Raw genomic sequence first — 19334 nt, forward strand, 5'->3', positions numbered from 1 at the left:
CTGGCTCTAAAAGATGGAAAAAAACCGACCGGGGAAAACATAGATAAAAGGGAAACCGCCGCACCATCTACCTGACAGAGTTTACACTTCGCGTCGCCAATGGCACAATTCCGACTTGCCTGCTCTCTTTTGCCTTCTCTGCAGCAACGGGGCTCGTGAGGAAAATTGTGAGAGGCTCGACATCACGTAAAGAGGAATTGCATCCAAGGCTCCCGCGGGGGAGACGCGGCTTTCGAGTTGGTCGCATCGTCGATGGGACAAACCCTGGGACGAACCCTGGGACAAACGCAAAGACGCTCACGCACGACTGCTGATGGATGATCTTTGCGAAGTCACACCACCGCCAAAAGTCGACGATCGCGCCGAGGCGGGGAAGCCCAAGGGACCAATGTCTGCTTTGCCAGGCGCGTCTTCTCCTTCCGGCGGCAGGTCTGCGTGTCCCTCGGCGACCCTTTGAGCCCCATAGCCCACAACTTGAAAAATGTTTGTGCGGCCACCGTTCGTTGCGAGCTGCAGTTGCTCGTGGAGCCTTGACAGCTGGTATTGCCGCTTGATGGGTGCAAATACCGGTTGCGGGATGAGCGGCTGAGGCTGCCAGTGTGAGAGAGCGCTCATAATCGCCGCGGTCTCCTCGTCCGAATCCACAGGGCCAGCGTTGGCATCGTCGTCCTCTATCGGCGCGTTTGCATCGAGAGCAGCCTCTGTCAAGCATGGTTAGAATAGATATTCAAGAAAAATCTTTCAACTTTATCTCTTTCACTGATCCGGTTTGCGGGGGAGCCTGACCCATGCATGCATGGGCAAATATACATTTTGGAGCCTCACACGGTACTTACTCTGTTGTTTGGCTTGGTTTTTCTTTTGATACGCCGCCAGCAGCATGTCGTAGGGAAGGGAACGGCCTGCCACGGCTCGTTTGAATCCCATGGAGTGGCTTTTGCACGTCAACGAGCGAGCACACGGCTGGCCATTGGGCAGTGTGACACCGCATTGTTTCTCGACATCAACGGGTCCTGTCGGTACTCGGTCAGGGAAGGTTGCAATGCAATGACTTTTGTGTGGTAAGAGTGCTGGTGAACCAGCTGGGTCTGGCAACGCACCTTTGGGGGGCTTGGCAGCCTTGGCTTTAGCTTCATCCTTCTTCTTCTTCGTTTTCGGTCCCTTTTCCGGTTCTCCCTCGGCTTTCCGCTTCTTGCCCCCGGCCTTCTTGTCGTCGTCCGGCTTCTTGCCAACCCGCTTGGCGGCAGGACCGCCCTTTTTATCGCCGTCATCGCTGTCGGCGTCGGCGTTGTCTTCATGAGCTTTGCGAGCCTCCTCCTCCCTCGCAGCCTCCTTGGCGCGCTCTCTTGCTTCTCGTTTCTCCTTCTTCTGCTGCGCCTTTTCCTTCTTCAACTTCAGACACTGTGTAATGTGGGCTTTGGCTGCGGTTGTGAGAATGCTCTTCTTGCAGTGCTTGCACTGTTGCAGATCGGGGCTATCTTCCAGCGGTCGACCGGTCGCAAATGTCTCCCTGGCTGTCTCGTCTAGCTGGTTCACGACGGGACCTGGAGAGGGCGCCGACAGGCATGGCGAGCTGACGGCCTTCTTCTTTTCATCTGGAGGTGAAGCGTCAGGAGTGGTTGCTGCCGGATGAAAGGCGACGCGGCGTAGCTGTTTGTTCCATACCTTCGATAACGCTGCCATCCCTCCAATTGCCCGGCTTGTTGTGCTTGGGGGGCGGCTTCTTCAGCTTGATTGTGCCAGGCCTACTCTCCTTCTTGGACGCGACTTTGATAGTTTGCTCAGCACCTCGGGGATGCAAGTCAGCAGGGTGGCACGAAGCAGCCATGCATCTGAAGTACCTGTTCGGGGGGGCTCGACATCTGGCGCCATGGTAAAACGACCTCTACCAGCCAAGCAGAGGACTTCCGTCTGGAATGCAACATGTAAACATGTACGGGGGGATACACGCGCTTGTATTCCGCCCCCAGTCACGGCGCTGGCCGCTCGACAATCGATGCAGACCTGGGAAAATCGGGAGCGAGGGGATGATGATGATGATGGCGGTGGTCATGAGGCCGTGACCACATCGAGCCAACACGGGCAATGCAAACAAGCGAGGCTGACGCAAACAACGGCAAGCATGTACTTCCCGGGGTGGGGGTAACGGTTTTCAGCCAATCAGAATAGACCAGAACGGTACTGCTGCGGACGACTTGGCGAAAAAAAAAAGGGCCAAACCAGACACAGCACGCTTCGGATTAGTCATCCGAATATGCGTGATGATGGCAGTTGTTAGAAGAAGCCAAGACATCTGGATGTACGTATTAGACGTGTGAACATGTCAAAAACGCCGTTAAACTCCGTACGAAGAGCGGGAAGCTGCGCTTGAGGCTTGAGGCTTGACTCTTGACACTCTTGACCCTGCTTGGCACTTGCATCCCGCCCTGCCTGGCTCTCAACTCCTCGCCAACCCCTCGCCAATCTCCCCGCCAATCTCCCCGCCAATCTCCAATCTCCAATCTCACCAATCTCACCAATCTCACCAATCTCGCTCGCTCGTCCACAAGGTTTGATGCCATCGGGTGGGTCCAGGTGAGGGAAACGACGTCATGCAGATAGTCCGAGTGCGGAATCCGGAATAGGGATGCACAAGGCCAGCCAGCCGTCCACGATGACCATGATGACCATGATGACCATGATGACCAGCCACTTGTCTGCAGCTGCCTCCTCCTGTCACACCTGTGGCCAGCTGGCTACGACGTCAGAGGCCTTGGCCCGCCGCTGGCTGTTGCTTCCTAGTGATTCCCCCGCTGATCAAGAAGATGGCTCACTGCACGGTTATAAAATGCCACAAATCCCACCAGACCATGTTCCATCTCCTAGCGGCTTCGATCCCAGCTGCAACTTGCTTAACTACGTCTAGGTAATTGCACACACACACACACACACACACACACACACACGCACACACATGTATATATATGTCACCTTGACATCCTTTGATCAAGCAAACCGCCTTCTGCCCACCCCCTGCATATAGACAGACCCCTCTCTGCCTCTCATCACCCCCGCCGGCTTCCAGGGTCAAGAAGACCATGGAGACTATCGCCAGCATGGCCCAAACAGCGGCCAAAGCTGTCTGGGGAGACGGCACGGAACATTGCGAGCCAGTCTCGGGCGTCCAAGGCAATGTGGCAAAGGGCGAGCCATACGACGCCGGCAACATGGGTGAGTTTGGTTGTTGCCTCGCCGCCGAAACAAAAATGAGAAGACCCAAGGTTGCACCCGTCTAATGCCCAATCGCACGCACAATCACAAACAGAGCCCGACGCGTCGAGCACAACTGCTTCGCAACTCCAAGAACCCAACCGAGCCGGCGACACATCAGCAGCAAGCCGTAAGCTTGAGTCGGAATCCGCAACCCGCGCTTCGAGACCTGTTGTCGCAGAGCATCATGATGCAAACCACGCCATTGCTGATGCCACCACCACCACCGAGGAATCGAGCGGCGACCATGTCGGTAGCCCAGTAGACACAGACAACGCGCCGAGTGTCATGGGGGATGGTCCTCGACCGCTAGAGACGGTTGCCAAAGAGAACGGCGGAGACGCAGGCAACCTGGTGGTGGTGCCTGAAGCGGAATCTACATCATCCTCCCAGGACCTTGACGGCGGTGCTAGCAATCCCGATACTCGCAACAAGACCAACAAAGGAACCGGAGAAAAGTACGTCAAGACTTCTGGACTTGCCGCCGATGGCGGTGACTTTGACGCAACGTTGCCTGGCGCCGGAAGGGAAGCAGATCGTGCGTGCCTCGCTCCTCGTAATCTCTTTCTTTTCCATTCCTTCCCACTTCTCTTCTCCAAGTCTTCCCAGGCGCCGCCAATTACTGGCTCTGCAATGATGCAAACGCCACATGACGCTGGGATTGCCACTAACAAATGAATCGTCTTCATCCAGGTCTCCTGGAAGAGAAAGGCATACAGCGTGGAACCGGTAACAACTTGAAGGGCTCCTCCTCGCCGGGAATCAGTCACCAAGATGTCGATGGGAAAGATAAGCAGAGTCTGAAAGAGCGACTCAAGGATAAGTTGCATATTCACAAATCTTGATATAGTCACCGATGGCATCTCGACAGTACAAGTACAAGGGTCGTTATGTAGGTTAGGCTAGGTACCTGTTGACGTTTCCTTTACCCCCCCGCTTTTATTCTATTGCTTGACAAACTGCACACGATCGTTTCGGTTGCCGAGTGGAAATGTAGTTGCAAGCCCGGATAAACAACCTGATGAGTTATTGCGTCAACTAGGAGCCATTGAGTCACAACAGCAACAGCAAGACATCCACAGCGTCTGTCTGATAACGCTTGATGGTGTCTCCCCAAAGTCTCGCACAAATGAAGCACAATGGCCTCCCACCAACGTGACTTGAAATATGTGCCGGCCACCGTCGACTGACTACCCCCCCCCCTCCCCCTTTTTTTTTGGGGGGCATATATAACTATAGTAATACAATAAAAAACGGTCTGTGCATAGCTGTGATATATATCCAATACCGAGTTGTGCACCCATGGCCTCTTGAGGCCGATGCCTCATCATGCACCTTCTCAACTTCAACAGGAACTCTCGTCATGCGAGTGACAGATGATGAAACGGACACCGGTCATGAAGGCAATTTCAAAAGTTTCACCCAGCAGTCTTCATGGATGAAGTAGGCCGGTGGTGAGCTTTGGCGGACCATGGAGATGCCGTCTGGAAGGAAAGAATAGGGTCTTGCCTGCAGACCTCCTTTCCAGGCCGTGTCAGCTGGGTCAAGGTGTCCGGATTAGAGCACAGGCTCTCCAAAGCTGGGCTAGATGAGAAGCCACACGTGAAGCCGATTCAAGGGGATGGCGCAAGCGCCGAGGAATGACCAGCTGTTGTTGTCTTCCGGCCACGTCAGCTCTCCATAAGTCAGGCTCAAGAGGTCGAAAAACACGTCCGACTATGGCGGGAGCACATGGCACGATGCTGAGTCGGGCCGTCTGTACGTGACGTGTTCGTGACCTTCTTTCAAGGTAGGGAATCAGAATCATTGTTCGGTACCTGTGCCAAACTTCCTGGTCTCGACTCAACACTCAACCAACAGTAGCTTCAAATCATGTCCGCGAGGGCTAGCGCTAGTGCTCTCGCGCCTGGGCTTGGCTGGTCGGCTGATCCCCCCTTTCCCTCCCCCTCAAAAGGGGCTACTGGAGCTTAGTTCGTTTGTTGATTGAATTTCTTGCTTGGGAGCGCTGGTGGCTTAAAGGAAGCCGGATTCCGCCAGTACCCTGTGGAGGAGAAGAAGGAGAGAGAGTAAGCAATATGTTTCGGCTATCCGGCAAGGAAAAACGGGGCATTTGCACATCGGAACAAAATGACAAGGAGGGACGAGGAAAAAAAGGATAGCAGGTCAACATGCTTCTCCATGGGAGCGAGGTACCATGCGTCCTCAGTCCATGCGGGGACAGTAACGTACCTCACAATCTTTTCGTCTTCTCGCTCTCTCGGCTCCACCTGCAAGCTCTTGTCATACATCTCGTGCACGTCACCGGCGGCGTGCATGTTGCTCAGAATATAGTCCTGCAGTTCTGGGACAGGTTGCAGCGAGTATCCAACGTTCTGGTACTGTTGTATGTCGCGAATGACCTCTGCCGTCTTTGCCCGCTTCGCAAAGTTGATCAGATTGGTCTTTTTGATGATTGAAGGGATGCCATCCTCGATGAATGTGAGATCAGTCAGGTAAACGCCTATTGCTTCTTGTCAGCCGGTGCTTTGCGTTTGTGGCCTCGTTCGGGACTTTTCCAACTCAAGCCTCATCCAACACAGACGTACCGAAAAAAGGGATGCAGGGCGGATTCGCGGCGTGAAGCGCCTCGCGATACTCGCCAAAGTTCTTAGTACTAGCCATGACCCGGCGCATCGCTTCCAAAACTCCTTGTGTGCGTTGAGGCACCTGGTCCCATGTGCGTTTCAAGCGCGCGATCGGAGCTGTCCCGAGAGCCGAGATAATGGATGTCAGAGTAGAGAAGTTGTTTAGGCCGCGGCATTTCTATTGTCCATCAAGTTAGCCTAATATTTGACAGTGACAGCGCTCGGCTCGACGGAGGGTGAGTGACAAAGGCAAGAGCAAAAATAAATAAACGAATGGGAGAGATATAGGAGAGAGAGAGGGAGAGAGAGAAGAGAGAGAAGGGGGGGGGGGGGGGTTGAATACGAACATCTGCAACTGAAACAAAATGCTTAATCACAACCACCCTCTTCTTCACATCCATTTGAGCCAGGATCATCTCTGCAACCCAGTTGGTCATTTGGTTGGAATGCAGAATCAGCGCCTTCACATTAGGTGAGAGATCAGGCTCGCCAGCCGGGACTTTTCTTTGCCACGTCTTGTTTAGGCACTCCGCAGCCTTGATTTTGCCGTACAGTCTTGATTCGATGATTGTGAGCTGGCGAGCAAACTCTATAACGTCCACGTCTAGGAACTTGAGCTTCTTCATATTCTTGGGAACAATGGGCGTAGGCGTGCTTTGGTTCAACGTCTGGACCATCCGACGCGCACCTGCTTCCTTGCCGCTTAATCTTTGGTCCAAAACAGCCATGAGAGGACCTGAGCCCGGAGTCTCTGTGGACTTTACAGTATCCCTCGCAAACGTGTATACGTCGCGGATTAACTGCTTTGATTCTTCGTTGGATCCTTCCATCCAAAAGCTGTCGAACCAACTCTTCAGAATGTTGACGACGCGAAAACGTATCAGCTTCTGCTTTCTGTCGCGCCAAAGCTCGAAGTCTGCTTGGCCAAGACCCTCTGGTGGCTGTATGCCAAATCGTTTCACCAGCAGCTCGAACAGTTCTCTTGCCGAGGTGAATGACCGATAGGTGAGGAGGAATGTGTTGTTGAAGTTTGAGTCGAGCTTGTCGTGCCGCGTAAGTTGCTCAACCAAGCCGAGGAGTGAGCCACCTTTGACAGTAGGAGGAGACGTTTTGGAATCCCACGAAACATCGGCTTCAAATTCCAGACGCAAGTAGTCAGGCGTGTCGTCATTGGCTGGTAGCCCGGATTGCGGCGATGGGTCCTCCCCAAAGATCTTCTTCACTTTGGAGTAATCTCCCATTCTGAAAGTCCCGGAGACCCCGTCGCCCTCGCTAAACGATTGCGAAGCTGTACCCGATGGTAGTCGACCCGGCCCGGACCTTGACTCTGACCTCGACTCTGACCTCGACTCTGACCTCGACTCGGACCTCGACTCGGACCGTTGATTGAGACCATCACCTGGCATTGTCTCACTGCGCTGCAGCGTTGTTGGGGCCGCCGCTTCTCGAGAGCGAGGCCCAGTCGGCTGGGGTTCTTGTTGAAGATTGATCTGAACTTGCTCGGACAGTAGCTGCAGGGAGAAGCCAATATGTGACGCGTTGGTTTCCAACACCCTCGCACACTGCCTCACGTACTCAAGACGGCTTTCCAGAGATTCCCCGCGCACCTCACTCCACTCATCAGCCAAAGGTCCGGCCACTGCCTGGCAGCCAAGAATCAGGTCCGAGATGTTGTCGTACAAGCTTTGTTTGTTGGTGCCAAAGTCGACTAACTGAGGGGTGTGGAAGCTGTTTCCAAGCGAGGACAAATCGATGGACTCAATCATGGCAATCCAAGCCTTGAACATCTCCAGAACCTTGCCTCCTGCGAAGCAGACATTGTTGCCAATGACAACGTGTCGGAGGGTAGTCACGATTTTTTCAGGCGTGATGAGGCTTTTGTCGAGCTCACGTATGCTTGACACGAGTAAGCGTTTCTGTTCATCCAGCCTTTCCAAAAGTTTGCCATCCAAGTTTGCCGTTGGCTCAGCCTGCGCTTCTTCATCCTCGAGGAAGTTTGAGGTGATGATGTCCCGCGGTCCCAAACCATTGTTCTGCCAGCTCCCACCGTTGGTACTGCCGATGACGAACCCTGGAAACAACCGGGGAATCTCTTCGCCTCGCTGTTGCCGTGCAACCTCGACATAGTTGAAGACCCCGAGAAGCACTCCATCTGCCTCCTGAAGGCATTTTTGAACGGATTCCGCGTTTGGCCAATCTGCAGCAGCAATATGAGACGATATGACAAGCTTGGAGAACTTGGACATCATGTCTCGAAAGTGTGGGTATAATGCCTTGTTGGTGGAAATAATGGAAGGTTGGCCTGAGTGATTATCAGTGGTGCCGGACCCGGCAGAAAGAAGCAGCCGCAAATGGTCCGATATATCTTCGGCTCTGGCAACATACTCTGAGCGGGAGTTTTTCGAAATGGCATCACGGTAGTTGTCAATGGCACGTTTCATGTTGGAAACAAGCAGGCTCCATGTAAGTGGAGGTGTGGAACCATCGTCAAAGAAGGACCGAGGAACTGTGGCCGTGGTTGGGAGATTGTATGTAGTACTGGTGAATGATGTGGCCGAGGCCATACTTGGCCCTGGGCCGCCACCTTGCTTGTTAACTGTGAGAGGGTCGTTTTTGGTCCTTTGGCTGGAGGATGCGCCGCTTATAGAATCCATTGACGTAGATGGCGACAGGACGCCACCAAGTGAAGCTCGGTTTCTTTCCTGTTGGGGGTGTTAGAAAGACAAAGAATACAAAAAATAAAGAAAGGGGGGGGGAAGAAAAAGAGAAAAAATAAAAAAATCATGGGCAGCTCGGAGATGAAACTGTGAAGCGGGTTTTTTTGGATCCTCTCACCAAATAAGGCTGTGACGCGATCATTAAGGATTCGCCTTCGGCTTCCGATGCAGAGGTTGCAGAGTCGTCGTCTTCGTCCTGGCTTAGCCCCCGGGCCATCATTTCGAGAGGTGGCCTGGTCTTGTCTGGAATATTGACATTGGCCCGATCTCTAGGGCCCGTTTCTGTGGAGGAGATTGGTGACTCTAATGGAAGTTCCATGCTTCGATCGCCAGTCATCATGTTGTAGTAGAAAAGCCTCCCATCCGGAGTGGCTTGAGGTATCCAAAAGTCTGCTCTTGATCTATCGGCGGCATCGGCGCCTTCCAGTGGCAGATCGATGGGGCCGTCGCCTTCAGAATCGTCATCCTGTTCAAAGCTCTCATCGTAGCCCTCGATGGCTTCGGTCTCGTCGTCGACAGGGCCGAGGTGTCCGTTTCGGTCGTGGTCCGGCAAGTCGTCGGGGTTGGAGATGATCTGACAATAGTTGCTCGGGAACCAGCCCCGGACGCCGTTGATGACGCCGTCCCACCAGCCGCTCTCCAGCTGGGTGATGACCTGGATCACGTCGCCTTCGTGAAAGCTCAAGCTGGTTCTGTCGTCTGCCTCGTAGTCATAAAGAGCCCGCACATACATGGTGCCAGGCGGCGCCGTGCCCACGATGCCATCCATGGCCAGTGCGGGGATGGAGAGGGGGATTGCGTCGGACGGGTACCGGATGGATGAGTCGACGGGAAACGACAGGTTTTAGAGGCGGTTTGAGAGTACGGATGGGGGGGAAAAGGCAGTCGAATGGGTAAGCGTCGCACGTCAACACGGAGCAAACCACTCCGGATAAGCGCACCAGGTTGGGGGTTGGTGGTGGTGCTCGGTAGGCAGGTACCTATGTTAGGTGCCTAACCCAGACAAAGTCCTAGGCAGGTAGACGGGATAGACGGGGTCAATACTTTCACACTGACTTTGAATCGACCAAGCAAGCAAGTGCTTTATAGCATGGCCGGTGCACGAGCCCTCCCCTCTTCAGGGCTGGATGTGACGTGACGATGGAGAGGCGGAACGAGCACTTGGTACGTGCGGGCAAGTGAGGGCGTTGAGACGGGAAGACAGGTTGCCAAGTTGCGAGGGTGCAAGGCTGACCAGACGGACGAGACCCAAGATAAATGGGGATCAAACCAGCAGACAAAGCACTCCGTATGGCCACATCACATTGGCTGTAGGGGGGGCGAGGGCGCTGATGCGCGTAATAAGGTTAATGTTCTGAGCCGGTTGGTTTCAGAACGGCGACAGCGACTGCGCAGTGGGTTCCCCGTCCAGGCTGGTCTGGTTGACTAAGTGTTGGAATTAAGCCCAGCCCGCCCCCCAGCCAGTGGTCAGCCAAGCACCAAGCACCACATAAGCACCCAGAAACCTCAACCTGCACGGGTACCTAGTAGGTACTGGGCAGTGTAAATGGATGATGTGTTACCACCCCGCCTCTGCGCGCAGGTGCCAGGTGTCCTAGGACTGCGGCTCTCCAAGTCCTCAGTAGGTCACTGCTCTTTTATTGTCGATACAAGCAGGGCGACAGACGACAGATTGTTTCTCTCGCCTTTGAAGCAGAAGACGCTATTTTTTGGTCGTCCTCTGTTGCAATCATCGTCGGCGATAACCCACCTGGAGGAGCCAGCTCGAGGAGACGGTCACCAGCCATTATCGACAGGCCCGGTACATTAGGTAAGGTACCTAAGGTAGGTAGGTAGGTACCTCTAGGTACCTTACCTGACCTAGGTAGGTATGTACCTGCCAGGTACCCCAAGCACCTAATGAACACGCGTCTGAAATTGGTACTACTACTCCGTAGTTGCCTTCGGCTTTCCATTCCTTGAGCGCGATGCGTTGACTCCATGTCCACGATTCTCTTCCTTTTTTCCCCTATAACGCTCCCAATCCACGAGCTGGTGGGCAGTCCTAACAAGGCACGAAGCATATGGCTTTAGGACCCAGGACTTTTCCACCGGACTGCTAGTTATGTCTGGCACAGCCCCTAGAAAATAGCCCTGTCCCCCCAGCCTTGTTGCCGCCCCCCGTCCCCCTGCACGGTACTTGTACAGTGGCTCGGCTTGACTGCCAAGCATTGATTGCGCCAAAGCAGCCCCCCGCTTTTTTAGGCAGTAAAGGCAATCGTCCTATTTCGGACCAGTCACGTGACCTTTCACCTTCGAAAAAAGAGCGGACAGGCATTGACAGCAAGGGGCTGCTCGATACGACACTGCTCCTCTTGCCCAGCCTCAATACATACTTCTCTACCTTGGGTAGTTTAGCCCCCCAACGACAATCTACAGTGATGACATCTTCAGCACTCGCAACAAACCGAACACGACGATTGATAAAGCGTTTGCGGTGCCAGATAAAACAAACCTTCGGCATCGAGCCCATCGGCGACGAGCCCACACAGTCGCAACATCGCCAAAGAGAGTCTCGGCCTTTGTACTCCTTCAATCCTATCCTGGCTTGATTGTCTCAAAGGTAACACACACACACACACTCCAAGACTCTCGCTAGCTGGCCCCATGTAGTCACGATGGGCAAGGGAACTGACAAGCTCTATGTAAGCAGATTTCCTCTCCCAACGCTTACAACGCTGCTGCTCACTCTTACCTGGGGCTCATAGATCACGCACTCGGAATGGTCGTCTTCAGATGCCTATTCCGCAAGCACGGGTGCCCATGCATCCGCACGTCACGCCTCCGACGGGACGGCTTTCCGCCGACTACCCTTCAACTTTTGTGCAGCCAGCCTTCAGCCTTTCAAGAACCCAGTCTGCACACCCGATGGTGTCATTTTCGACGTGGAAGTCATTGGCGCATGGCTGGACAAGCATCCGAATCAAAACCCTGTCAATGGCGAGCCGTTGAACAAGAAGGATCTGCTGCGATTGAATTTCACGCGAAACTCCAACTCTGACTCGCTCGGCGCTGGTCTTGGCGACGGCAGGGGCGACTTTATCGACCCCGTCACCTACAAGATCCTCACCGACAACACACACGTAGTGGCCATTCGTCATGGGACCTATGCCAACGTGTTCGCATGGGAGACGGTGGAACGCATGAACATCAAGGCTAAGATGTGGAAGGACCTCCTCGACGACCAGGCCTTCACCCGTGCCGACATCATCACTCTGCAAGATCCCCAGAATGCGGCCAGTCGCAATCTCGAGCAGTTCAAGTACCTCAAAGACGGGCAAGGGGCGCAGCTTAGCAAGGCGCAAGAGGGGGAACGGGACACTACCACGCTCAACGCCGCTGCCTTGGGAAGCATGGGAGACAAGATGCTCAAGGCCAAGGGAGCCGTGGAGAGGGCAAGGAGAATGCGGGAGGCGGGCGGGGATGTAAACCGAAACTCCACAACCTTGGCCAAGTCGACAGCTCACCAGCCATCCAACTCGTCTTCGAAAAGCGTGGTTGCCGTGCCTCATTCGTCGACTCGGAACAAGAGCTTGCCAGCAAACGCCGCTGCATATACGACGGGCAAGGCCGCCGCCAGCTTTACAAGTACCGGTCTGACGCCAGAGACGAGCGGCGAACGGGCTCTATTGACGGAGGAGGATTTCATGCTGAAACCAAAACGAGTCAAAACCAAGGGCTATGCCCGAATGGAGACGAATCTTGGCGATCTGACCATTGAGCTGCACACAGACACGGCGCCCAAGGCTGTCTGGAACTTTGTACGACTGGCACGGAAAGGTTACTACAAAGGCGTTGCCTTTCATCGAAACATAGCCAATTTCATGATTCAAGGAGGAGATCCTTCTGGAACAGGCAAAGGCGGTTCAAGCATATGGGGCAAATACTTTGATGATGAGATTGATGGACCGTTGACTCACAACAGCAGAGGCATACGTGAGTACAAATCTACATTATTTCCCCGTCCATGACAGCTTACGTCCCCATCCCGGGAGCCAGTGAGAAAGAATAAAGGGGGGGGGACACGTCTCCCATTCACCGGCCGCGACTGCGAATGGCTGATGCATCGTCTTCTCTGATACAGTTTCAATGGCCAACAAGGGCAAGAACACAAACTCGAGCCAATTCTTCTTCACCTACAAAGCTACTCCTCACCTGGACCGGAAACACACCATATTCGGGCTCGTTGTCGACGGTAAAGAGGTCCTGACGAAAATGGAGGCAGTCCAGACGGATGAAAGCAACAGACCCGTCGCCAGCATCTTCATCAAGGACATTGTCGTATTTGTCGATCCGTTTGAGGTATTCCAGAGGGAAAAGAAGGAGCAAGAGCGAAAGGACAAGGAAAATGAAGAAGCTCGACGCAAAGGGGGCACCGATGATGACAGAATCACTTGGACCGGCAAGAGGATCCGTGGAGATTCGGCAGTCGGGTCAGCCGAAGGAAAGGAAAGCGTGGGGAAATACCTGATGGGAACCGCGCCAGTTGGGGCTACGGACGAAGTCTTGGAGGAAGCTCGGGATGAACCCGCGGGCAAGAAGCTGAAGGGAACCGGAGGTTTCGGAAATTTTGATAGTTGGTAAGAAGGTGAGGAACGTGTCATGAAGGGAGTTGCTGGCATGATGATGATGAACGTCTTGTCGTCGTTTCTGTTCAGGCCCCGGTAACTTGATTCGGACTTGCACACTGATTCAAGAAATGAACTGGCCTCGTGAAGAATTGGCCGTGTTGATGCGAGAGCCTGATTCGGAATTCCCGGGGCCTTGAGCTTAGGCAACCAGCTCGTTGCTTAGAGGGTAGAAGAGGTCCGATGTGATCCATAGCATCAGCAGAGCATCAGCACAGCACAGCATCAGCACAGCACAGCATCAGCCCAGCTCAACGGCAACAACACCAGCGGACGCCTGGATAATGACGGCGCAGCAGGCACAAGACACCAATTCTGGGACACCAAGTCGCGCATGCCGGCATTCGCAGTCCCGTCACGACCGGCAGCCAAGGAAGAGAGACGAGGTCCGCAGGGGAGAACGACCCCGACCGCGAGCAATGAATGGCCTGGCTATGTAACATCCACTCACAAGTTCAAGCCCCTTTATATAAAAACACGTCAATGTCAATGCTCAGGTCCCCATGTCCACTCCAGCAATCTCTCCTCTCACCACGCTACCTCTTCTAGGCCGACAAGTAAAAAGGAGGGGAAAAAAGAAGAAGAGAAAGAAAAAGAAAAGAGAGAGGAAAAGACAAAGCAAAACAAGGAAAACAGGACCTCGGCCCAGGCGGCCCAGCCAAGCATCCAACCATCCATACCTGATGCTTCCCAACTCCCGCTGCGGCCCCTCTGTCCTACCTAGTCGGACAACGGCCTGCCAACACAAACCGTCAGCTCCTGCGGATCGGGGTCGTTCACAAAGCCAGACTGGTCCTCGCCCGACGACGGGCCGACGTCGTCATAGGGAAAGGCGTAGCCTCGCCCCTGGACGCTGACGAGGTGGCATATGCGCGAGTAGTGGTTCGTCACGGCGTCCTTGTAGTACGAGCCGAGCGTCTCCCCCTCTGGCTGGCGGCTGTTGGCGAGCAGCGTGGACCTGTTGAGGGCCGCCGCGATGCGCGCCCCCAGGTTGAGCATCTCCTCGGACACGCCCGGGCCGGCCGCAAAGGGCCCGGTGCTGCAGCTGAAGACGTCCGAGGCCGCGGGCTTGTCGAAGGAGCCGACGCCGTCAAAGGCGAGCTTGCCGTCCTTGCCCACCCTGCCGACCGCGTCGCCCCAGCGGAACTGCGTGTTGACCGTCAGGTCCTCGGAGGCGTACTTTTCCCAGACGGCGTCGACGTACGGGGCGTAGTACCCCTCGAAGAGGTCGGGGCTCAGGACGCCGCCCGAGTTGGGGCTCAGGGCCCGCATGTTCGCCCCGGAGGGCGACTTGACGACGAGCCTGTCCCAGGCCTTCCCGTCCGCCCGGGCTTGGTCGGCCAGAGCGTCGCAGACGCGGTCCAGCCCGTCGGAGGGGAGGCCGGCGACCGTCTTGACGGACCCGCCCCCGGTCTTGAGCTGGATCGACACGGGGAGGCTGACAAAGTCGACAAAGGACACGTTGGCGTAGATCTGCTGCTCGTTCCAGGTGAGCTCGCAGAAGCCCCAGGCCAGGTTGTAGTTGGCGTCGGCGGGGTTGGTCGCCGAGGGCTCGACCAGGGCCGGGCCGGGGTTGACGAAGAAGCGGATGGGCTGGTCCTTGCAGAACCAGATGCGCGCCCCCGAGATGCGGCCAATGGACACGGTTCGCGAGGCGCCGTGCGCGCCGACGGCGATTGCGCAGTCAGCACCCACCGGCTGAAGGGTGTCGCTCGGGCTCGGGGGATGATGGGGCGTCTTGCCATCCGACGACAGCATCACGATGCCGTGCTCGTCCCGGCCGGTGATGTGGGCGTAGAGCTGCGACGCCCCGGTCTCGTTGCGGAGGACGACGTTGAGGGTTGCAGGTGCCATGGTTGACGGAGCGGGACAAGAAGCTTTCGCCTTGCAGCAGGCCAGGTGCATATATATACACATGTATATCATGTACACACACACACACAGAGACACACACACACACACACACATACATATATATAGATGGTTGATGCTGAGGGCCCAGCCCAACGCACAGCAAAGTGGCTGCGTCGACCGGACGAGCCGTCGTGCACACGCGCGCACACACCGAGCGCATACACCCGCCCCCTTGCATCCGCCCCTTGCGGGGAGCCTGACACCAGCACGGAGTCCGATGGACTTGACAGCGCCGTCATTATGGTGGGAGGTGGGTGTTTTCCCCAGGCCCCAGGCCCCAGGCCCCTCCTGCGAGCGGCAATGCCTCCCTTTCCCTTTCCATCTTGGCTGTCAGGTCCGGGCGGCAACAAACCCGCGACCCGTGCCCCGCAACCCGCCGCGCCCCGCAACCCGTGCGTGCCCCGTGCCGTGTGCCGCGTGCCCCGTGCCGGAGGAAATCTGCCAAGTGGACCCCAGCCGCATCCACACCAACGGGCAGGCAGGGGGGGTGCGGGCACTGGGGCTCTTCTGGCCTTTCTGTCTTTTCTGTCTCCAGGCTGGCGTCGCATCACATGGCGCATGTCGCATGCGGCGTCGACGTGCTGGCGCATTGACACATACCAAGCGGCTGGGCTTCCCCGCGCCGCGCTGCCTGTTGCTTGTCAGGCGTCAGGCTCCAGCGACTCAGGCGGCATGACAGCCTGGAAGCAGCACTGAGGCGGCGGCCACCCCCCGCCCCCCCCCCCCCCCCGGGCGCCCCACCTTTCCCCCTCCACCTCCGGTCCCACCCCGGACCCGCCACTGCCCCACAAAGCCCACCCCCGGGGCAACCCCCCTCCCTTCTGTAGGCCCAGCTGTAGCTGTAGCCCCAGCTCCTTTAAACCACGTCGGTTCCCAGACTTCCAGCAAAAAATTGCAACTTCCTGGTCTCGTGTTCTCGCTCAACGTCTGCAAACCAGCTTCTGCCGCCCAATCGTCTTGAGCAGACGGACCACTTACTCAACGGCGACGACGCTTGACCCCGCCTGATTCTCAGCCTGCTGAAGTGTATACGACCAACGTGAACAGGACCGACCGAGCATCACACCACACAAATCGGCCGAGTTGCAACACCCGTCGTCATCATTCAACAAATCAGCTCGAGCCAGCTCGACAGCATACCAGCATACGAAAACCCCCCTCCAACCACCGGCCGAAAACAAGCAACCACTCTTGCCCCCGTCGAGTCAACAGGGTCCGAATCCAGCCAGCCAGCCCAGCCCAGCCCAGCCCTGCCACTCATTGCTACCCGTCCGTAACCCCCATCATGCCAATCGCCACCAGCCAGATCCACCGCATCGCCGGGGGCCTTGCTGCATCCGACTCGTCAGAGCTGCCGCCGTCGTCGTCGTCGTCGTTTTCCTGGCTGCGGCCCCCGGCGCCGTCATCAGGGGGAGATGCCTGGTCGCCTTGGCCATTGTCTGTGGAGTTTCCCTCGGGTATCGGACACATGTTCCTGCTTGCGTCGTTGCTGGCGCGGCAAACCCCCTCCTGTCCCTGGGCATCTTGGTGGTGGTTGGGGTTGGACGAGTTGAAGTAAGCCTTCACGTACCTCACCAAGGCTACAGCATCTGATGATGGTGGCCCGCCCGACCACGTCGGGTTGCCATTGCTCCAGTGTTGCAGAATGAGATGGCCTCCGCTCGAGGGGACGTCGCTGCCCGTCAACTCTGCTATCTGCTTCCCGTCCGCGTAGAATGTCACCAGTCCAGGTAGGTAGTCGAAGCGATACTCGTGAAAGTCATCCGTCGGGTCAAAGGCCAGGTTGACCCGTTTCAACGTGCCGCTTTTGCTTGCATCGTAGCCATCTCGCAGAGACTTCCACGAATGCACCACAAGGTTGACTGGAAAGACTCGGTTGCCCACATCAAACTCTCGGGACAGGAACTCCATGTCAATCTCTTGCGTGTCGTTCATGTACTGCATCGTATCCGCCCGTCCTCGTTGGCATGGCTGTTAGTTAGCACACCGGGGGGGGGAGAACTCGAACCAGTTACGGACGGCTAGACATGCGCGCATCCACCATACCCAGAAGAAGGCGGCACACGTGCCGGCAACACGCGCAAGCTTCATCATGGCTCGAAAGGAGCCCCAGAAGAGATCCCGTCGACTCGTGTCCATCTCGGCAGACGTGACCGCGCCCGACTCGGTGAGTCGGCTGGCCACTCGTAGAGCCATGACTGTCTGACCGTGTCGTGCTGTCCCTTTGCCCGCCGCCACGTCCTCCTGCGGCAGTAAAAACACATTGTCTGGCAGAAACGACTTTCCAAATCTGCCTCTCCCAGCCTCGGCTGACACGTTGAACTCCTGTCTGACCCAATCGGCGCTTTGGCTCACGTCTCGAATGGCGCTGAAGTCGGTGCTCAACGACTCGGCGAACAACAAGGACTTGTTTTCCTGCCGGGGATCCGGCATGCTGTATCCACCGCAAGCACATGTTCCAGCGCCAACGTGGGCGAACATGAAGAAGAACCCGACTCCCTTACCGCAGTGCATGACGCCCCTACGTGCTGAAGATTAAGAAGGACTGGTGCCTGGTATCCCGTCGTAGGTTGTTGCCGAGTAATGGAAGGATGGAAATGAAAAACGTCTGGGCCGTCTTGGAGAACCAGGGAGCTGGTTACTTACTTTCTTATCCCGAAGCAAGGTCAAGAATCGAAGTGGCGACCAGGTCAAGGCTCGCCGGGCTGCCTGCCGGGCCGTCGCCACTGGCTAAGAAATAGTTGACACCAGACAGAACTTAACCAAGCAACCTCCTTCCTCGTGCGCTGCACGTCTATCCGTCTCGTCCCACCCTCCTACCCCAATCATCCTTCGTGGAAACCAGCTGCACGCACACGAATCGCAGAACCGCAGGTAGGAAGGAGGTACATGTAGGTAGGTAGGTAGGTAGGTAGGCACGTAGGCACGTAGGCACGTAGGCACGTAGGCACGTAGGTAGGCAGGAGCGACAGAGAAGGGATTAGTATTTGACAGCAAAACTAGGAGGTAGGTAAGGAACCAAAGGAAAGTAAGGAAGTATCTATACACTTTGCCAGCAGGCGTGGCTTCTGGCTTCCAGTCAAAAAAAAGGGCAAAAAAAAAAAAAAAAAAAAAAAAACATTGATGTCTGGCTCAACAAGAGCCCAATTTGCAGTGCGTCATCCATCGCCCGTTGTGCCGTCACCATCAGACCCATCTAATGACTGACGTACACGCCTGCTGCGCAGTTGCATGAGAAACTACCAAGACGAGAAAACCCAAGGAGAGTTGAAACAACGCAAAGGAATAAAACAAAGCGCACCAATCTGAGTGTATCGAACAAGGTATCTGACCAGAACATGAGAAAAGAACAAGAGAGACGGCAAAGCAGAAGCAAAGCAGAAGCAGCTAAAAACGCAAAGTAGGCAGAGTACAATTGCGAAATGCTTGATAATGATGGAGCAACTTTGGAAGAAAATAGGAAAATAAACACAGACTAATATAAAATAAAAAGGAAATGGCAAGGAAATAAAAAAAGATGATAGAAAAAAGAAAGGAAAAGAAAGGAAAAGAAAGGAAAAGAAAGAAAAGGAGAGAAAAGAAAGAAATGAAAAAGAAATGAAAAGAAATAAAAGCAAACGTGACAGGTTCGACAAGAAAGACATTAGAGATGCAGACATGTCCTCTCCTTGCTAGGAACCAAGACACGCTGTAAAGGACGGCCTCCGCGACGCAGACAAAAGATTAAAGTCAGTAGATGCCATGGCTGATTGAACAGCAACAACAAGAAGAGAAAAAAGACAGCGGCATCGCCGTCGTGGGCCAGCCAGATCGACCCGCCGTCCGCAGTCGTCGGCTCGCGTTGCCGCAGCGAGGAGCCCCAATCTGGCTCGGACCAGCCAGTCATCGCCCGCGCGCACCCCATCACCAGGTTCCGTCTGCCGCATCTAATCCTCTGCTTCGCCGGCCAAAAGCACAATCTCCCGCCTCCAAAGACCTCCGTGTAAGGAAACGCTGCGACGCGAAATCAATGTGCCCGAACCAAGTCCACCATCACTCGACTCGCCCTGGCTCCAACATGGTGGTGGTCTTGATATCAAGCCGAGCACCAAGGAACAACTCCTGGCCTGGGTGGTCAAAGCCATAGCATAGAAACCCCAGCCAAAAGACAACGAATAAACAGC

At 55.4% G+C, this 19334-nt stretch overlaps 6 protein-coding genes across 6 annotated transcripts; 2 read left to right on the plus strand and 4 right to left on the minus strand.

Moving 5' to 3' along the window:
* Nucleotides 1-297: 297 nt before the first annotated feature.
* On the minus strand, nucleotides 298-1872 carry UV8b_06374 (uncharacterized protein; the record flags this gene model as incomplete). The annotated part of the gene is made up of 5 exons (XM_043143871.1): nucleotides 298-701; nucleotides 837-1013; nucleotides 1101-1595; nucleotides 1666-1788; nucleotides 1842-1872. 5 exons carry the CDS (start codon nucleotides 1870-1872, stop codon nucleotides 298-300), a joined length of 1230 nt encoding a protein of 409 aa, XP_042999806.1.
* A 1205-nt stretch (nucleotides 1873-3077) lies between these two features.
* Nucleotides 3078-4094, plus strand: UV8b_06375 (uncharacterized protein; the record flags this gene model as incomplete). Its single annotated transcript, XM_043143872.1, has 3 exons — nucleotides 3078-3210; nucleotides 3305-3787; nucleotides 3943-4094. The coding sequence occupies 3 exons, from the start codon at nucleotides 3078-3080 to the stop codon at nucleotides 4092-4094; spliced, it is 768 nt and encodes a 255-aa protein (XP_042999807.1).
* Nucleotides 4095-5262: 1168 nt separating this feature from the next.
* On the minus strand, nucleotides 5263-9359 carry UV8b_06376 (uncharacterized protein; the record flags this gene model as incomplete). The annotated part of the gene is made up of 5 exons (XM_043143873.1): nucleotides 5263-5290; nucleotides 5479-5749; nucleotides 5835-6051; nucleotides 6221-8575; nucleotides 8709-9359. 5 exons carry the CDS (start codon nucleotides 9357-9359, stop codon nucleotides 5263-5265), a joined length of 3522 nt encoding a protein of 1173 aa, XP_042999808.1.
* A 1888-nt stretch (nucleotides 9360-11247) lies between these two features.
* Nucleotides 11248-13213, plus strand: UV8b_06377 (uncharacterized protein; the record flags this gene model as incomplete). Its single annotated transcript, XM_043143874.1, has 3 exons — nucleotides 11248-11274; nucleotides 11338-12565; nucleotides 12714-13213. 3 exons carry the CDS (start codon nucleotides 11248-11250, stop codon nucleotides 13211-13213), a joined length of 1755 nt encoding a protein of 584 aa, XP_042999809.1.
* Nucleotides 13214-13977: 764 nt separating this feature from the next.
* UV8b_06378 (uncharacterized protein) lies at nucleotides 13978-15111 on the minus strand (the record flags this gene model as incomplete). The annotated part of the gene is made up of 1 exon (XM_043143875.1): nucleotides 13978-15111. One exon carries the CDS (start codon nucleotides 15109-15111, stop codon nucleotides 13978-13980), a length of 1134 nt encoding a protein of 377 aa, XP_042999810.1.
* A 1323-nt stretch (nucleotides 15112-16434) lies between these two features.
* UV8b_06379 (uncharacterized protein) lies at nucleotides 16435-17685 on the minus strand (the record flags this gene model as incomplete). The annotated part of the gene is made up of 2 exons (XM_043143876.1): nucleotides 16435-17142; nucleotides 17218-17685. 2 exons carry the CDS (start codon nucleotides 17683-17685, stop codon nucleotides 16435-16437), a joined length of 1176 nt encoding a protein of 391 aa, XP_042999811.1.
* Between the last annotated feature and the right edge of the window lie 1649 nt (nucleotides 17686-19334).

This window comes from Ustilaginoidea virens, chromosome 5, assembly GCF_000687475.1.
Source record: "Ustilaginoidea virens chromosome 5, complete sequence".
In the NCBI taxonomy this organism is placed as follows: domain Eukaryota; kingdom Fungi; phylum Ascomycota; class Sordariomycetes; order Hypocreales; family Clavicipitaceae; genus Ustilaginoidea; species Ustilaginoidea virens.